The sequence below is a fragment of the Malaclemys terrapin genome, chromosome 11 (assembly GCF_027887155.1).
Source record: "Malaclemys terrapin pileata isolate rMalTer1 chromosome 11, rMalTer1.hap1, whole genome shotgun sequence".
Taxonomy (NCBI): Eukaryota; Metazoa; Chordata; order Testudines; family Emydidae; genus Malaclemys; species Malaclemys terrapin.
This window is the reverse complement of record NC_071515.1, coordinates 14158859-14175462: the sequence shown is the minus strand read 5'-3', so window position 1 is coordinate 14175462 and position 16604 is coordinate 14158859. Positions and strand designations below refer to the sequence as shown.

Genomic DNA, 16604 nt, shown 5'->3' with positions numbered 1-16604 from the left:
TAATGATGACAATTTAAGTGTCAACAATGTTAATTATGTCACTGTTGATCAAAGCATGTAAGGAGAGGGATGCGATCATATCAGGAAGATCTAATGTGAGTAGGGTCATGTTGTACCATCTCAACTGGTCAGAGTTTGGTTTGTGGGTGGAGAACCCACTCCTTTCCCCCCCCTTCCAATTCAGCACCTAACTGTTGCATTGAGGACTAAACAATACCAGTGCCTCTGCACCAGTTCTTATGCACACTAATCCCTTCAGACCACTTTTCACATAGGCAACAAAAGTAAAAGAATCCCAGGAAACATATGCCTTTATCCAAGAAGTGCTAATTTTAACCCAAGTAGAAAGAAAACTCCACAATATTCTCTTTATGAGTCACATTGTTCCTGACCCTGTGCTGGTGCAAAAGGGAGCAGGAGAGAGGAGATGCAAAGAACTCAGCACAGTCTTGACCAGTGATGCACTGTAGGAACCTAGCACTGCTGTCAGTGTTAGGGTACGTCTATACTTACCCGCTGGTTCAGCGGCAAGCAATCGATCTTCTGGGATCAATTTATCGCGTCTAGACAAGACGCGATAAATTGATCCCGGAAGTGCTCGCCGTCGATGCCGGTAATCCTGCTCCGCGGGAGGAGTAGGCGGAGTCGACGGGAGAGCCTGCCTGCCTGCTGCGTGTGGACCCGCGGTAAGTACCTTTAAGTTCGAACTAAGATACTTCGACTTCAGCTATGTTATTCACATAGCTGAAGTTGCGTTTCTTAGTTCGAACTGGGGGCTTAGTGTGGACCAGCCCTTAGACCCTCATAGTGGACAGGATGAGAGTATGAGCCCTGAAAATTCTGCACCAGCAAGACGGGCCTCATACTGGGGGTGGAAAACATATGTTACCCCTTTCTAAAGCATAGTGGAGTCCCTGCTGTGACATTGGAAGAATTCTGTCCCAGTCCAAACACCAGCAGGTGCTCTTGCTGTAGCATAATGTCGCCCAACCTCTACAACAATGTGAGCTGCAGCATAAAGCCACAAACTACAGCCTAACATGGGTAATGTTTACTACAGCATCTTGTGCTATAGTTTAACAAGAACTCCTTAACATTCTGAGGTATAGGAAACCTAGATACAAACAGTTAAGTCTGGGCCAGAAATTCTAAAATAAATGGCTAATAAATAAAAGTGGTCCAATGCGGTCTTGTATTTCATAGTTTCATGGAGTTTAAGGTCAGAAGGGACCATTAGATCATCTCATCTGACCTCCTGTGCAACATGTCCCTAAATTTCACCCAGTTATCCCATGTATTGAACCCAATAACTTGTGTATGAGCTCTGAAGGATCAAGAAATGTGTTGTTTCATTTGGAATAGGGGCTTCTTTTAATAAAAGCTGCAATGTGTCACTTTCACACCCATGCATATCAGGGAGGTAATTTCAGTGTTGCCAGTTCTCACAGGTTTATCACAAGTCTTGAGTTACTTGAGGGTTTATTTTTTAGCCTCCAGCTCCCAGAGTCAGGTGATTACATGAGAATCTCAGCTTTCACTGAACAAGTCTCTAGCCCTCATGATGGCAGAGAAAAGTTCGAAATTGTGACCCAAATGCACCCTAAAGGCTCAAACACCAAAAGGTAAAGAAAAAGACCCAAAACGTATATTGGATTTTGGGGCCCTGACTCATGAGTTTTAGGGTTGACAGTATTGTAAATCAGTCACTTTCAAATCAATTTTAGGTTGTTTTCTGCTTTGACTTAATCATCTCTCAACTGTTTCCCCTGCCCCCCTCCCCAATCATGCTCAATTCTGAGAGTGCAGTTTTCCCCTTCGATCTTTTGACTGTACTTAGGAGTTAACAAATAACCTATTCCTACTCACTAAGAATAATAAAAATGCTCTCTCAAGCTTACCCACAAACTTCTGTGGGGTGGAGCTTTTACGCTTTCCCATGTTGCTTGTCAGCTTCTCTATAACAGCAGGTCTCTCAAAAGGCACCAGAGAAATATTGTTGTCCATCCCAGGCTCTTGTTCCTTACCATCTTCCATAGGAGGTACTACGTAAAACCAAAAAGTCACATCAGACAGGTCTGGCTACACTTAAGAGATGGCACTAACTATTTTGAGCCCTGTAGACTATAGTGCATATTAAAATACCAGTGAAACAAGGTGCAAGGAATACAATTGGCAATGAAACAGCATTAAAGTTTGAGCAGTTAGGGCCAAATTTTCAAATGTGGGCCTCCGATTTTGAGTGCTTCCCTGTGGGAGCTGCCACGTGCATTGCACTTTCGAAAGTCACCCTTGAGACCTGATTCTCCGTTGCCTTCCACCGTGTGTATTCAGTGATACCAGTGCACAGTGAGCGTGAAGTGCTATCCTTGTGTGCTGGTAGCATTTTATACTCTCTTTGCTCCCATGTCAAAAGGTACATGGTAATGAAGATTCAGGCCTCTTCTGGCTAAAGCTGAGCACCCGAAAATGGAGGCTTACAAAATCAAAGTCCACTTTTGAAAATGTGGGCTTTAGTGTATATGTCCTTTTTCCATGCATGCGACTGCTATTCTTCCAGCCATAATGCATCTAATTTATAAGATCATCATCTCATAGTTTCCCGGTTTAGGTGAATGGCATAAAACAGAGGTTCTCAAACATTTTTACAGCCTCAATCACCAATGAATGTCAAGATGCCTTGTGGATATCTACCCACCCTATGTGATCAGCAGACAACCTCCTTACCCACTGAATAACATCCCTGTGGCAGCTACAGGAACTATTTTCATGGAGGAGGATTACTTGGGAAATAGGTATGTATTTTCAGCGGTCTTTGAAGCAAAAAAAGAGAAGTTAATGACACCTTCTGTTATTGCTTATTTCACCCTTCATCTAATGCCTGGTCTGATTCTCTCAGCTGGAAATAAGGAGCAGGCACCAGAAGCACATGAACAGCAAGTACTCCACGGACTGCCAACTACTTTTATGTGCCTAGCTGGAAAAAAACAAAAACCTATGACTGCTCACCTAATACTTGAGCAATACTTTGTTTTCTTGTGGTTTCTCATTTACAAGCACTAGAAGATTAGTTTAATTAGTAGAACTATCTGACTGACTGTCACCAGCTGAGGATCAGGCCCACAATTTCTGAATCATTCCAATTCATCACAGTAGGCTGAAGAATTTATGCATGACAAAAGGCAATTCCAGTTGTTTCACTTGTCCATAGCATTGAATCTAATAAATAGGCTCATTGGCTCTGATTCATACACAGAAGACAGCTTTGGTGGAACAAGTTCAACCATCAGTGTCTTTGTGCTAGTTGGAGGTTAGTAGCGCTATGATTATGATTTATACTTAAGAAAGATTCTTGGGCAGCAAACCGAAACAGGTTTCTGGAATGGCAGAACAAACAATTGCTCTAATCTGTATGACCTGAGGGCCCCATCCTGCTCTCCTTACTTAGGCAAAACTCCCACTGAAGTCAAAGGAAATTTTGCCAGAACAAGGAGAGCAGGATTGGACCCTAAATCTTCTATTGTTCCCTTCTTTTTCCTCACACCATGGCAACTCCCTTAAAACTCAGTTCCCAAGGACTTTATCATGTACTCCTCATGCATGAGTGTAGTCTGTTTGGAGACCACAAGATGATTCAGCACTGCATTACTCCATTGTGACTCCACTGATATCAGTGCTAATGAATCTCCTATTCTTAACTATGTGGCGATTTGGTAGCACAATACACATTAAAATGAGATGATAAAAGCATTGCCTTTGCCTCCTAAAAAGGAAGAGCAAATACCCGGCAATTACGAAATAAAAGACCTGTTCTGGTGAACGTCTCAACTCACAGAAGTATTGGGAGCATAAGCTTTTGTGAGTAAGAACCTCACTCCTTCAGATGCATCTGAAGAAGTGAGGTTCTTACTCACGAAAGCTTATGCTCCCAATACTTCTGTTAGTCTTAAAGGTGCCACAGGACCCTCTGTTGCTTTTTACAGATTCAGTCTAACACGGCTACCCCTCTGATATATCTCAACTCAGACAGTCAAGAACACGGGACAATTTATTCCTTTGATTCCATTTGTGTTTGTGCTGCTAGGGAAGCTGAATACTTTGAGTCTTAGAATCCAGCATACGCTGTAAAATGATTTACGCTGCTGCCTTTTTATTTGTACAGGATGCTCCCACTGAGAAACACAATGATTTCTCATTTACCAGGGAATCCTGCTGGCACCAGTGAAAATAATGGAAGAGAAATAGCACAAATACAAGATGAAACCAATGTTTACAAAAATGGTGTGTGGTATGCGAGTGACCTAATTAATATCCAGTGCAGACTTCAAGGCTTGGGGTAACCAGGCTGACCAGGTAGGAAGTATGAAAAATCAGGACGGGGGTGGCGGGGTAATAGGAGCCTATATAAGAAAAAGCCCCAAATATCGGGATTGTCCCTATAAAATCGGGATATCTGGTCACCTTAGGGGTAACAGACAGCAGACTAGATTTAGGAAGACTACTTAGGTAGCTTGGGCTGCTCCATAGAATCCTACATTAGGCCTATTTAGGGATGTATTGAAAACATGGGGAGATTTTCAAAGACATAAATGCCAACACCCGTGTCTTGGATAAAGGTATGTGAAATTTCCTAGGTGAAATTTGACCAACATACAACTAGACTTCTTTCTTCCATAGAAAGCGAGGAACACGTTACAATGTTCACAGAAACATCTTACAATCAATACATTAGGCAAGGATTTTGCTCGGACTCCTCTGTTGAATATCGTCAATACAGTACCTGCTTTCATATTTCTGAAACTGATAGTAAGAGGGTTGCTCCACATTTAACAAAAGGTGGTGACTCTATTATCTGGTTCAAAACAAGACTAGGGCATGGGACCTTTGCCAATACAGTCAAGTTCCAAGCGGAAATATTACTGTTTCTGACCCTCTTCAATATTTATGGTACTGGGAAGATAACCAACCACATTTTGGCAATTTATGTAGATTTCAGAAAAAGCAACAGCAACAAAAACAACCACTCCTAATTTGTTAAATCACAGACAAGTCAAGATTAGATTGGTTAGATGTTGCCAGCATGGAAACTTGAAAGGTGAAACTGAACATCATGTCATTGCAAATATTTAAAATCGAGATCTATTATTTGATGTTTTTAAAAAAAAGAATGCATCATATACGTTAAGAAACAACTGACAAATGAGTAATCAGATGCCTATTTCCTGTTGCTGTAACACGAGGCACCCTGTTTGGATTTGCTTTTAATTTTAAGGGGAAAAAAAAAATCAATACCTAAGTAAAAGCCAAAAAACCAAAGTCCACATAATTCACTGAGGAATATTAGTGTTATAAAATAGAAAAACAAACCAAGAAAGATAACACATGCTCACAACTAAGGCCCAAGTTCTGCAAAGCATGTCCATTCAACAAATACGAAGTCCTGCAAAGGATATGCTTAAGTGCTTTTCTGATAGGGGATGGACTTAAGCAGGCACTTAAGTGCTTTCCTGTACTGGAGCTTAAGCAAAGATGTTGAGTTTCCTCTGACATTTGCAAGAGAGGATATTAAAAGTAACACTAACTTGTTAGCCCATCCTTTCAGTACACAGACCTAGACAGTCTTCAGGGTGACAAGAGTTGAGGAACACTGCTTCAAAGCCTCCATTTCCTTGAAACTAAGGGGACTGTAGATCAAAAGGCTGGACAACTTTTAGTTTGGGTTTTTTTTTAGTTGTATGAAATCACACACATGTAATAGGAGTCTGTGTATAATTCGAGCAACAGAGAACACTGCATAACAAAAGTAAAAACAGTCACTCAGGACATGTTTAGTCCCTGAATGTTGTTTAAAATAGTAAAGCTATGCTAGTTTACATCAGCTGAAGCTCTTGACCCTCAGCCTCCTTTGCTCAGCTCACATTAATGATATTTAAAAAAAAAAAAAAAAGAAAAAAGAATGACAGGGGAAATTCTCATGAATCCTGGTGGGAAGAACTCCCTGGAGTCAGCACTGAAACCCAAATTCTACTCACTTATGTAGGAATAAAAGGACCCATCATCTGTAATGTGTCAAGCTGACTTTTGGGGATTGCAGAGGACTGGACTCCCTCTCTTTGCTTATTTATGACCCCAAAAATAAGAAAGAGTAATCATGAAGCATTGGTTTTGAAGAATTTCTCTAGCCTTTTTCTCTGTGAAGATAAGAACGGCCATACTGGGTCAGATCAAAGGTCCATCTAGCCCACTATCCTGTCTTCTGACAGTGGCCAATGCCAGGTGCCCCAGAGAGAATGAACAGAACAGGCAATCATCAAGTGATCCATCCTGTCGCCCATTCCCAGCTTCCGGCAAACAGAGGTTAGGGACATCATCCCTACCCATCCTGGCTAATAGCCATTGATGGACCTATCCTCCATGAACTTATCTAGTTTTTTTTTTAACCCTATTATACTCTTGGCCTTCACAACATCCTCTGGCAAAGAGTTCCACAGACTGTGCGTAGTGTGAAAAAATACTTCCTTTTGTTTGTTTTAAGCTAGAATCTGTAAACTGGTACAAATGCGTAGCTAAGATTGAAAGTTTGTCTTTGATTTTTCTTAAAGATCACAGATTATTCATGATCACTGCTATAGACATCCAGCACTGGTCTCCACTATACTCACACAGGGCTGGGACCCTGGAAACCTAGAGTCAGAGGTCCCCAGACTAATTTTTCACCTGGGAGGACCAGCACTGCCCAGCCTGCTACCTCATGGCAACTTTCTTCTGGCAAGTTGTCTACAAGTGAGCTACCTGTTTTGCTGTAGCAGGCTGCATGGCTTCTAGCCACAAAGGGCACGTCAATGGCATGCTACCGGACTAAGCAAGAGAGTGAGAGCCAGAAACTTCTGCATTTTAACCCATGCTATGATTACCTAACCCCCTTTGTAGCTTTAGTTAGGTGATTTATCTATCTAAAAAACAGAGACAATGATACTTACCTTCCTCACAGGGCTGTTGTGAGAATGAATGAGTAAATGAATTAATGAAGGACCAAATTGAGCAGAATGCATAAACACCCCTCCAGGGGGTGCCCCCAGCTTATTAGAACAGCTCATCTTGGCAAAAAAAAAATGTTAATTGTTGGCAAGGATGCACGGGTCCCAGCACAAACAGCTGGGCTCCCCTTCTTCCAACAGCAAGACACTGGTGGGGACAAGAAAATCCCCACCCCCAGCTTTTTATAAAAAGCTCATTGCAGGACCGTCCCAGAGAATCACTTTGCTAAGTGTAAGTAGGAGTCAGTTATGCTGCGGTGGTTTCCTAGATCCAGGCAAATAGATTATGGCTCATTCTGGTAACAAACTAAGAAAAGCACTGGGTAATCCCATGCTGGGTGTATCTCCAGAAACATAGTAAATGAGAAAAAAGTTACAAAGACACACAAGAAAGCTCAAGTTAGGGGGGGTGCTGAGTAATTCCAAGATATCCAACACCCCAATCAGTTAGCTCACAACAATACTGATCTTGAAAAATACACAGTATGGCAAGGGCCAGAAGGAAATATCGGCACATTTTTGCAGAATACATTCTTAGTGGTAGACTAAGACCTAACTTTTAGCCCTTTTGTAAGGGGCACCGCATAGCTGTGCCATCTTCGGGGAGGCTGTGGGAAGGAATTGTGTCTCAGTCAGTCACAAATCCTTCTAGTTTTCCCCTGAGCTCCAGAGAGGAGGGAAGTTGCTGCAGTCACTTTTATAGGGCAGGGATTACATCCCCTCCTTCGATGGCTAAGCTACGCTGGCAGGCATGTTGGTAGACCAGACTCTGCTCACTGTTGAGTCAAGCTGTGGATTCGAAGAGCTTGCTGACCTTGCTCCTCACCACCTTGCCCAAAGCAGAAACAGGTTGCCCACATAGCGGGGTGGGCCTTGTACTCCCTTACTCACTTGCATGGCAGGAGATTTAAACACCAAAGGACTTGTCTACATGAGAAAGTTGCACTGGATTCACTTAAGGTGGGATTTTAAACTAATTTAATTAAACACATTGAATGGCTGTGTGGATGCTCTTATTTGACTTTAAACCAGATTTATTCCAGATTAATTTAAACCCATTAAGAACAGACAAACTAGACTAAGGGCCTGACTTCACTACCACATTAAATTGGTGCCCCTGCATTGATGCAGCAGTGCGGACATAGCACGTCCAGTGAAGACACATTACATTGACAGGAGAGTGCTCTCCCATCGACGTAATTACTCCACCTGAGCGAGACATCCAATGTAAGTTACGTCACTCAGGGTGGTGTTTTTTTCACACCCTTGAGCAACATCACTTACATCCACTTAGGCGGTAGTGTACAAAAGCCCTAAGAGTGTTCAGACAGGTGTTTGGACCGGTCTAACTTAAATTGGTTGAAAAACGGATTTAAGTTAAAACTTGTGAATCTTCTAGGTGTAGAAAAGGCTAAGAACTTGGCCCACACAGTCTATGTTTCACCTTTAAGTAGTTCCTTCCAAGCAAATCTAAAACGGTCTCAACACTGGCAAAAATAAGTGTTTTTGACTAGAAGGGGAGTAGAATCTGGAGAGATCTCCCACAACACAATCCCTGAAGCACTTACTTGTAGCTTTCATAACTGCGTTTTATGGAGAAAGCTCACTAAAGACCCAGTTCTCAAAAGAACTACACACACCGACTTAACTTTAGCCCCTGAAAGAAGCCCCATTGAAGTCACAGGCGCCTAAGACTCTTCTTGGGAATGGTGGGGCTGGGTAAACTCTTAGCTTAAACACTATCAGTCCAAAAAGATCATGTATGTCTGAAAGTCAGGGTACAAAAAAGCCCTGACCCAAAGACCACTGAAATCAGAGGGACTATTTCTACTGACCTTTATGAGCATTAGATCAGGCCTAAAATGTTTAGTCACAAACATCAATCTTTCTGAATGTACCAGATTTTAAATGCTTATTTTCTTCTCCATGGCATTTCTGGTGGTGGTATATAATTGAAATTATTTAACAGAGCAAACTGAAATTTTTCCAATGCAACTTTTTTTTGAGGCGGGGGGGGGAGAGAAGAGAAGAATATTTAATGAAAAAATTAGCCAGTATAAAAATGCTTGTGATTTTTTTCACCAAAATTTTCTATTAGAAATAATTTATTTAAATTGGGTTTTTTTTTTGGTCTTGGCTTCTTGTTATATATTTTTGAAAAAATTCTTTTTAAATTTCTAAGTAAATAAAAATCCCACCATGTGACTAAACTGACCAATGAAAAGTTACACAGTAGCAAAAAACAAACAGAAAACTCCCAACCAAAAAACACACAGAAAGGAAAAAAAAAAAAAAAAAAAACAGGCTGCTTTTAATTTCCTTCCTCTTTTTCATTTAACAATGCTGCAAATTTTGACTGGTTAGCTTAGTCACTCGGCAGGATTTTTTTTAAACAAAATTTTAAAAATATTTTCAAAAAGTATACCAAAAATCAAAAAATAAAATTTTCAATAAACATACTTTAAAAAGGATAAACCATTTCATGAAAAAATTCAAAAATCAAAAAATTGCACTTCAAAAACTAAAACCAAAAATAATTTTGAGAGTCTGAAAAAAATTATGGTTTGTTTTTTTTAAATTTTACCACCCACTAAAGATAAAACTACGTTCTCATATCCTGCTTTTTATATCCTCTTTTGCAAGCTCTTTATACTACACAAAAAGCCTCAATAAGCTTTTTCACTATACTATTTACACATATAGCATGCCTATTATGTAAAAATAGTTACATATACACATTTTATATACATTACATTTACCAATCTTGCCAAATTCTACTTTCGTACTTGCAACGCGGAAGCTTTGTTTTTACAAAGACTACAATATTTTTAGTTTCTCTCATAATCGGTTATGTTAAAGGGTGGGCAAATAACATGTTTTATATTTACACACACACACACATCCATGTAGGTACGTACACACACAATATATATTATGCACACACATCCATATAGGTGCACGTGCGCACACACACACACACACACACACACACACACTAAAATCCTGGCTCCTCTGAAGTCAAAGGGAGTTTTGTTGTTGACTTCAGTGGGGCCAGGATTTCATGCACGGTTTCTGTCTTTCTTAAAAATATTTACACGTAACTGTTCTGGGAAGAATGGGGTTATTTTAAGTTAAAAAAAAAAATATGGAGAAAAACAAACATGAAATAAGTGCAGAAGTCACTCCGAGGTACAGGAGGCTCCTGAACATCATTTCCACCCACCATGGTGACTCATGACCTGCCCAGCAGCCTCCATACTGACATTCTGAAGATAGTTGTGGCAGCGTTCCTTGTGTTCCTCCAGCGAACTGCGCTGCTTGTAGCTCCGGCCGCAGTAGTTACACTTATGAGGCTTACCCACTGTGGAAAGAACAGAGCTTCAGGTTAAATTGTCATCTGCATCAAAGTTACATCTCCGTTACAAGCAACAAAGGGTACGGAAAGACATTTACAAAGGTCATTTAAGTCCCAACCCTTTTCCCCTTGCCCTATTTTCCCACCCCCCACGCACCTCCGCCCATCTACCACACACATCACCCTACTGATTATTCACGCTGACATTCACAAAAAGGCTGACTTGGTAGCAAAGCCAATAAGCAGATTGCACCTATGAGGAGAAACAAGCAGCTCAATCAATCACCAACCCTGGTGGGAAAACTTCTAAGCAATTTTATCCATAGCATCAGCATTTGCCCTCACATAAGCTTGCTGGCCTACTTCAACATCAAAGTGGTGGGGATGGAGTTGCATGACACGAGCAAGGTCTCCTTTGGGTCAGCCTATTTTGCCAAAATGGTATGTCAGAACTGAGCAGTCACCATATATATGGACTGGCTAGTTAAAAACAAAAACAAAAAACGACAAACACACACAGACACACATGCACACACACAACCAGGGAGGCTGCACAGTAAAAACAATCAATGAAGGCAAGAGACAATTCCTATATTATTTTTAGTTTCACTCAAGAGCAACATGATCTGGCAAAGGTCTTAATATGCACAAAACCTAGCATCAGATCCTAGTAAAGTGAAGCCCTTTCATAGCATGTCATGAAGAAACCACAAAAATAGCTTAATCCTAGAGCTAGAAAGCTAGCCAAATGGTATGTTTTGCCAAAACCATGTTAATATTTTTTTAAAATACATATTACATATAGAACATGAACATATCCTCTAATAACTAGAGGGCTATTTATTCAGTACTGGAGGTTTGGCAATCGCATTAGGTGGAGACTTTTAAAGCTGCCTGGGGGGGGGGATTAGAATGTTCAATTCTCAAATGCCTTATGCAGCTTTGAAAAACTAAGTCATAATTTTTAAACAAAGACCAGGCAAATGTGTTCTTTGGGATAATACAGGTGTATTCAATATGTTTCTCCCAGTATAGGAGGGTGGATGTCTCCCAGACCTGGTAATAGGATACAGTCCTTCACCTTTCAATTACCAAAGGAAATCCAAGTCCTACTAATTGTAGCCAAAAGCTACTATTACCATCTCATGACTGTTGGGTGTCTCACATGAAGTACGATGGTGATCTCAGTCCAGTTCTTACTGAAGAGGTATCCACAGCATAAAAACCACCTGCACCTGGGTATCTGGGTGCACGCATGTACCCCAATGTGTTGGCCTGGTCCTTTAAAACTGGGAGCTGTAGTTGCAGGGCACATGACAAGGAGCAAGCATCTGTGCATTCCCTCTGGGGCACCTGGCATTGGCCACGGTCGAAAGACTGGATACTGGGCTAGATGGACCTTTGGTCTGACCCAATATGGCCGTTCTTGTGTTCCCTACAGAAAGCCAGATAAAAGGCTTCCTGTCTCTGTGGTAGAGCCAGCAGACAGAAGAGACCCAGGGTCAGGAAGGTCATATGGGGTCTCTCTCCATAGTAGCCAAGAAATAAAAGGAGTGTGTCCCCTCTCCCCTCCTGGCTGGTGGAAGCAAAGAAAGCTTCAGGTGGTCAAACATTTTCCATCAAAACTTTTTTTTTTTTTTACATAGAAAATTGGGTTTTCGATCAAAATGATTTTTTTTTTCAGAAAGTCTCTGCTTTCCTCAAATATATTTGATGAAACCTCAACATTTTCTGCAGGGTAAAAAGAAATTCCAATCACCTCTAGTTAGTACCCAGGACTGAGTTTGTTTGCTCTTGTTCTGGAACTCCTATTTAGAAAGAAAGGCAGCTCTAAGGAAAAGGTCTTGGACTGAATGGTTGTCGGGGGCATTATTCTATTTACACCCCAACAGGTGAGTTTGCCCACCAGTTTACACCACCATCGTAACTGACATTTTTGCTGGTAGTCTCAGCTGAGACCAAGGATTTGGGACCTGATCCGAAGCCTACTGAAGTCAATGGAACGTACTGATTGAAGTCACTAGGTTTGGACTAGACCGCAAATATTTATGGATGCTAAACTAGCTTCTCACTCCTGGAAGTGGTTCTTATAGAACACCTTGACTGGGCAGAATAGGAAAGCTTCTTTTACCACAACTCACTGTCCTCGTTGTGGAGGGAAGAGACTTCAGTTTCCTACACTCTGGTTACTTTCCTGAGAAATAAATGCACTCAGGACCTACTGAAGTCAAAGGGATTGATTACATTGATTTGAGTTGGCACTGCGTCTGACCTCCAGTTTTCTAAAAGTCCAGATATCTAAGCAATTACACATTGTAAAATAATTTGGCTAATCCAGATAATCAGATTCCTTATATGCACTGTAAGGCATGAAGAAAAAGCCCAGGTACCTTCAACTCTCAAGAAGCATCAGCCTCTAGTATTAGTTACATGTATTATTGCTTAGTGTATTAAATTTTTTTGCTATAATTCGGAGGCACTAGATACATGTCTTGACTCCTGTAATTATAACAAGTGCAAGCAAAATTGAAGAAGTTATCATTTGCATTCCCCACTTTCATAAGGACCATTTGACAAATTGCATATGATCAGTGAGACTGAGATTTTCAAATGTGTCTAAGGTGTTTATGTGCCCAAATCCCACTGAATTGCATGGCTCATAAAAGATGCTAAAAGCAATAGTATACAGTGGATTTCCCATTTAATGTCATATTGAAACCAAATCTGAACCTTTGGCTTGGGCCAGCCCCCACGGGGAGGAGGGCGGGGGGTGGGGGGGAAAGAGAACCACCCAACCCCACTCTGTCCCCAGCTCTGCTCCTGGCCAAGGTTCTGCTCCTGGCCATGTCACCAAGCTCCGAGCCCCGACAGTGGGCACAGCTGCAGCGCTGGTCTTGTTCCCAGCCACAGTTCCTGGTTCCCACTCCCAGCCGTGGTTCCTGGCTCCTGGTTCCCAGCCATGGCCCTGTTCCTGGCCCCTGACCACAGCTCTGGCCCTGGTCCCAACCCTGTTTCCCCATCACAGCTCTGGCCCCGGCCCTGGCTCCCCACTGAGGTGCTGGTCCTGTACCCAGCCCCTGCTCCAGACTGCAGCTCCCAGGAGGGAGGGGGGGAAGGGGCATGGACCAGGTGGGGGGGGGACAAAAAATTTGGGGACCATTGGTTTAAGGAAACTTCTTTTAAGTCATAAAAAAGGTCCACACAAGCAAAAGTGCCGGTACGGCATTCACACTGCATTTTGTTCTCAAATGAGCTGCAAATACGTAACAGAATGCAAAGTAAGTCAAAGGGAAACTACCCATGGAAAAGAATAAGGCATCCCAGGTAATAATGTGCCATAAGCACACATGCCAAAAGCTTGTAGAAGATGCTAAAAGCAATGGTACACACGAGGGGTAAAATCCTGGTCCCACTGACTTCAGTAGGCCCAGGATATCACCACACATTTCTACATGTTGGCAACCATGTTCTGTTTTCTACAGCAGCCTGGAAAAGGATTCCTTCCTTTCCACCTGTTCCTAGTTCTACCCACTGTGCATAGCTCAGCAGTCTAGATGTGTGTTTGAAGAAGGCACTGGCCCACTATATTTGTTATAGACTTAGGTCTCAATTGAAAGCCCACTGAAATCAATGGGATTCTTTCCACTGACTTTCATGGGCTTTGGCTCAGGCATTTAAAGTCTGAAAAATTCTGCAGACAGGTATTAAGCTCCCGATTTCTGAATTCAGCCTTGCAATTTGAAGTTGTCTGGCTTTTCGCTTGAGATGCTCTGTTCGAATCACATCCTGGGCTTGGCATCTTGTAGTGAAGTTTAAACTACAACTGAAACCCTGACACCTCATGGAAGGTTGGCAGCTGCTATTTGATCATCATCATCATTGTTGAACCAGCCCAATACTGCAAAAAATATTGAAGACATTTAATTTTAGCACACACTGTCAGGGACAGGGTCATAGCTGTGAATTACTATCATCATCATTTAACATTTATATTGCAGTAGCACCTAAAGAACACAAACAAGTTGCACCTCATTGTGTTTGCTGCTGTACAAATAGTAAATGATAGTCCTGTATTCAAGGAGAATAATTAAGTCAAGTGTTGAATTTTTAGAACCACATTCAAGGTGTTAGCTCTGAAAGTAACTTAGCTATAGGCAATGCCAATAATGCTACTCAAAGAGGGCATATGGAATAGTTTCCATTCAGGAATGTCACAGCATGAAGCCCATGAGGATTAGTATCACTTTATATTTAAAACAGAGCCTTTCATCAAACTTACTTGAACAATACACAATCTGTAGGAGAACCAGCACTGAAATGTAGCTCCCTCAGATGTGGGATTTGACAGCTGTTTCACTACGCATCGGAACTCTATCCAACGTGTTAGGGGGGAAAATGAAGGACACTGCTCTTACATACCCAAGTGTAACTTCTGTATGACATTGTTGTTTGATAATTATAATAAATATCAAACATTTAGTTGTGTTCAGTCCCGGGCACTTCTTTATAAGAAAGATGTTGACAATTAAGAGGCAGTTCTCTTTAGGAATGATTTGGACAGAATTCTGCACTCAGTTACACCCGTGTAAAACTACTCTACTGAGATCAGCTTTAAGCAAGGTAGGAAGTTCGGTTCTGTGGGTAAAGCCTGCGTCTGTGACTCTAGAGACCTAGGTTAAATTCCTGGCTCTACCAAAAACTGATTGTGTGACCTTGCAAAAGTTCCACGGTCTTTCCTCACTATTGTTCCCCATATAGAGATAATTCTCTACCTCAGAGGTGTAATGAAAATAAATTTATGAAAGTTGTGAGCTGATCACACATTAAGACAATGGGGGTCATACAAGGATGTACAAGAATTTGGACCATATCTATAGCCTGACAAATCAAGAGCTTAAAAAGAAGGGAGAGAGATAACAATATACCTGATATTGGAGTAAACGTCCAAGAGGAAATATTTAGGGTAGTACAGTTGAGGGTAGGGAGTGAATAGGAGTAAGGAGTAAGAATTAGAAAAAAAAAATTTAGGCTGAATATCAGAAACATTTCCAGATACATTGTCCTATTAAGCAGGGAAGGGTCATATGGTTTAGCGGGTACTAAGGATTAGTTTGAAAGACATTGTCAAGATAAGACAACAAAGCCTTTCCAACAACGTACAATATCTCGGGCCTGTAATTAAATCAACACACTTTATTTTCTTGAGCTGCATGTCCTCAAAGTTTCACACAGACAAATATTTGCACGAATAACAGACCCTGAATAAAGTATTGAAAAATTAAAATCAAACCTGAATGCACTCAGGCTCTGAGCAGTACACAATATACTCCTGCTTCCCCTTCACAACCAGCTGCTGCTGCTTAATGATTGTAAATGTGTTCATTGAAATTCATGGGGGTTCTTTGATTTTTGCCTGGGAGATTACACACCCACACCAATCTGCAGGATCCAAGACATCGGCACCCAGAAGCTGGCGAGTTTACCGAGCGAATGAACGTGAACATACAGAAATGTGACTAGTAATTTAGGGTGTCTCAATTTTTGAGCGTCCAGCTTAAGACATCCTTAACGGGGTCTGATTCTCAGAAAAGGGCCAAGCACCCACCCTCTGAAAGTCAGGCCTTTTATAAGGCATCTCATGTTGAGCACCCAAAATCATTAGTCTGTACTGAAAATCTTGGCTGTGATTTTTAAAAGAGTTAAAATTTTGCACTTATCAGTCCAAAATGAGGTAGCAACATGTGGGATAAATTCTAATGTCTGATCCACCTGGCGGATCACTTTAAGGCTATTTTGTTCCATAATGTGGATCAAAGAGAAAAAAAACTTTAGCTCTGAACACATTCTAGTCCCATCACTGCACAAGAGCAGGAGTTGGGAATGAAAGACCTGCCTATTAATGAATTGTAACACAAGAAAGCAACATCATAGCATTGCTTGGAGAAAAAAGATAAAACCGGTTCTAAAACATGGGCCAATTCTTCAAACTGTTACTCACATGAGTGAGGCTTTGCAGGATCAAGGTGTTTATATTTGCTGTTGTTGGTTTCTTTTAATTCACGGGTGGACAGATGGTGTTTCACCTTTGAAAGTTTCCGTATTTTTTTTAAGTTGGGTGTATAACACAAGAGTTTCTCCAAACTTGGGAAGCTTAATTCTAAAAGTACAGGTTCAAAATTTCTAGTGTAGTACTACAAAGATTGTAGCCCGAAACG

The 16604-nt window shown here is 41.3% G+C and overlaps 1 protein-coding gene across 2 annotated transcripts in view; it reads right to left on the bottom strand.

Moving 5' to 3' along the window:
- IKZF2 (IKAROS family zinc finger 2) overlaps positions 1–16604 on the bottom strand; it is a 144037-nt gene that overhangs the window by 16924 nt on the left and 110509 nt on the right. For both annotated transcript variants that reach the window (XM_054044579.1, XM_054044580.1), the window contains exons 6-7: positions 10258–10395; positions 1899–2042 (exon numbers count right to left, since the gene is read on the bottom strand). In XM_054044579.1, the coding sequence (XP_053900554.1) occupies positions 1899–2042; positions 10258–10395 (282 nt within the window). The remainder of the gene's footprint in view (positions 1–1898; positions 2043–10257; positions 10396–16604) is intronic.